This window comes from Lottia gigantea (assembly GCF_000327385.1).
Source record: "Lottia gigantea unplaced genomic scaffold LOTGIsca_154, whole genome shotgun sequence".
Taxonomy (NCBI): Eukaryota; Metazoa; Mollusca; class Gastropoda; family Lottiidae; genus Lottia; species Lottia gigantea.
Window position 1 is genome coordinate 474,504 of NW_008707862.1, and position 2,929 is coordinate 477,432.

Here is a 2,929-nt window from a genome sequence, read left to right on the forward strand (position 1 = left end):
ACCATGTCTATGCATAGCTTTTAGCTGTCAATTAAAAATATGATTTGGCTTTAATTATTAAGATGTGATTTAGCTATATTTACCAGTCATGTCTTAAGAAAGCTCTAAGATGTGATTTGGTTATATTTATCAGTCATGTCTTAAGAAAGCTCTAAGATGTGATTTGGTTATATTTATCAGTCATGTTTTAATGAAGCTCTAAGATGTGATTTAGTTATATTTACCAGTCATGTCTTAAGAAAGCTCTAAAATGTTATTCAGCTTTATTTACCTGTCATGCCATATTTAACCTCAAAGCCATCAATTTAGTTATATTTACCAGTCATGTCTAATATGTTATTCAGCTTTATTTATCAGTCATGCCAAATTTAACCTCAAAGCCATATTTACCATTCATGTCTAAACTAAGCTCTAAGCTGTCATTTTGGCGATATTTTCAAAAACTTTTCAATGTTAATTCTGAGTTTGAATTGTATTTGACAAGAACAATGCATATTCAAACAAAATAAAACTGATAATACAAGTACATGTACATGAATAATACTTATGACAGAGAAATCACACAAATTTGAATTCCATTTGGAATACTGATGTGGCAAAAGATGAATGAGACAGATTCATCATTTTTGGTGGTTGATTTGAGTCTTGAATATATGTAAATAGTCTTTAGGAGAACTAGAAATATCTAGAAATCTAACTTTTAAACTCAAATAACTCTGGCCACACATGGATTTGAACGCTATTACTGATTAGCTCGGCTAAAAAATTTCTGTTTCTGAGTCTAAGTTACTATTAGTCAAATGGATGGTGAATCTGTCTCTTTAAATCTATCTTCATCCAATCATTTGATTTACCAGCAGTACTGTTTTATTGAATTGCATAAACTTATCAAATATAAAGTATTTTAGTAGCTGAAATTATATCTTAAGGCTGGCAAAACAAATGATTAGGAAAAAAAAATTTCCAAAACCTTAAATATAAGATATATGAATGCCTATATGAAGATAATGAAATAACCCTTAAAAGGATATTTATGACATTTTCAAAATGAAGATTTCAAACAAGGCCTATTTATAAATTACAAAATCTTGCCACCAGGAGTAAATAATGCCCAATATATAATGCAAATCAGTTCATGAAAAATGCCCATTTGATTGGCAAAAGCACAAATATAATGAGAATTTCAGGCATCAATTCATTTACTTGACTTTCTCACATCATTTTAAGCCTTAAGTCAATGGTGGAAGACAGATTTTCAAAAGAATAACGAATGTTTGAATTTTTTGAAGCAAACTGTAAATTGGTCTCAGCTTCAAAATTTTTCAATTCAAATTTCAATTTTTATATTTGGTGAATAATTTTGTTCTCTCTTACAAATTAAGGAGACTTAAAATACTTTTTATTCCCATTCTATTTCATCTGGATTATCTTGAGGGACAACTAATAATAATTTCTGAAAGAATGTGTTCACAAAATTAATCTTCGACTGAATGGCCTTTGGTTTACGTTGCCATCGGTTACCAACGCAATATAACACAACACCGCCTGCTACAATACACAGAGCCAAAAAACTTTCTGTAGGCTTTTTATAAAATGTTAAACATACTATAGCAAAACTTATAAGACATAAAACTGCAGGCAAGGCAATGTAGACCTTGATTGGCCGCTTCATGTCGGGTTCAGAAAATCTCAAATAAACCTGACCGGCAAATACCAAGGTTAGAACTGTAGCAAATCCGAATCCTTCCATTTCAATCAGGAACCAAATATCGTTAGAATTCTGGAAGCAGATTGTAAGAAAGAGAATAACGAGAAGCGAGGAGACAGGGGTTAAAAATTTGTACTGAATCATAGACATAAACTGAGGCATATGATTATTCTGAGCACCGATAAAAAATAATCGTGACATTGATAGTGCAGTTCCATTCATGGTTCCACAGACTGATACAGCAATTAAAATCGGCATCAACCATTCCATCACCCCCATTGTCTGTGAGGCGAAAGTGACAGCTACTGCAGTCGACTGCAACATCTGAGTAGGCGTCAGCACAGCAAGGTAGGCAATATTAGCTACCAAATATACACATATAACAAGGCACATTGAGATCAAAATGGCCCTAGGTAAATTCTTATTAGGATTAACAAGTTCTTCAGTTAAAAAGTTTAAATAACTCCAACCACTATAAGCCCAGAATCCAGAATAAAAAGACAGAGCAATTGCTCCAGCGCTGAAATCTGTTCCCTCAAAACTGTTGGTAAAGTTTTCACGGTCTCCAGTAGCAATATATATGATACCGATCACTATGACGATTGCTAAGGCTACTAATTTAGCTGTTGTTATCACAACCTGCATTCTCGTAGCCCATTTGACATTTCGGCTGTTGATAAATATTAGGAAAGACACGATACATGTGGCTATTAACTTTGTAGCCATCTCTGGAATTTCACAATTTGGGAAAATCGGTTGTAAAATGTACAGAGAGCAAATTAAACTCAGTGCAGCAATTCCCACAGGACAAATCAAACAAAAGTTAATCCATAAGATGATAAAACCAAATAAGTCACCAAAGGCTCTTTTAACATACACATATTCTCCTCCAGACTGTGGCATAGATGATCCAAGCTCAGCATAGCATACAGCGCAGAGCGTGTTGTACAGGCCACACACGACCCACATAACTAAACTAAATCCTACTGATTTCACATTCATCAATATTCCAACCGGAGACACGAAAATACCAGATCCGATGATAATTCCCACTATAATGGAAACACCTTGGAACAAAGTTATGTGCTTCTTCAATTCGACTTTGGGGCCTGAACTGGATGTGGTACATGAAGGTGAGGTCTCCATCTTGAATTTTCTTCACTCTGGCAGTGTCTACTATTCTTTAATCAAATAATTTAATTAGTTATGAGCCTGGACAGG

At 33.9% G+C, this 2,929-nt stretch overlaps 1 protein-coding gene across 1 annotated transcript; it reads right to left on the reverse strand.

Moving 5' to 3' along the window:
• Window positions 1-1,399: 1,399 nt before the first annotated feature.
• Window positions 1,400-2,677, reverse strand: LOTGIDRAFT_140967 (hypothetical protein; the record flags this gene model as incomplete). The annotated part of the gene is made up of 1 exon (XM_009050756.1): window positions 1,400-2,677. One exon carries the CDS (start codon window positions 2,675-2,677, stop codon window positions 1,400-1,402), a length of 1,278 nt encoding a protein of 425 aa, XP_009049004.1.
• Between the last annotated feature and the right edge of the window lie 252 nt (window positions 2,678-2,929).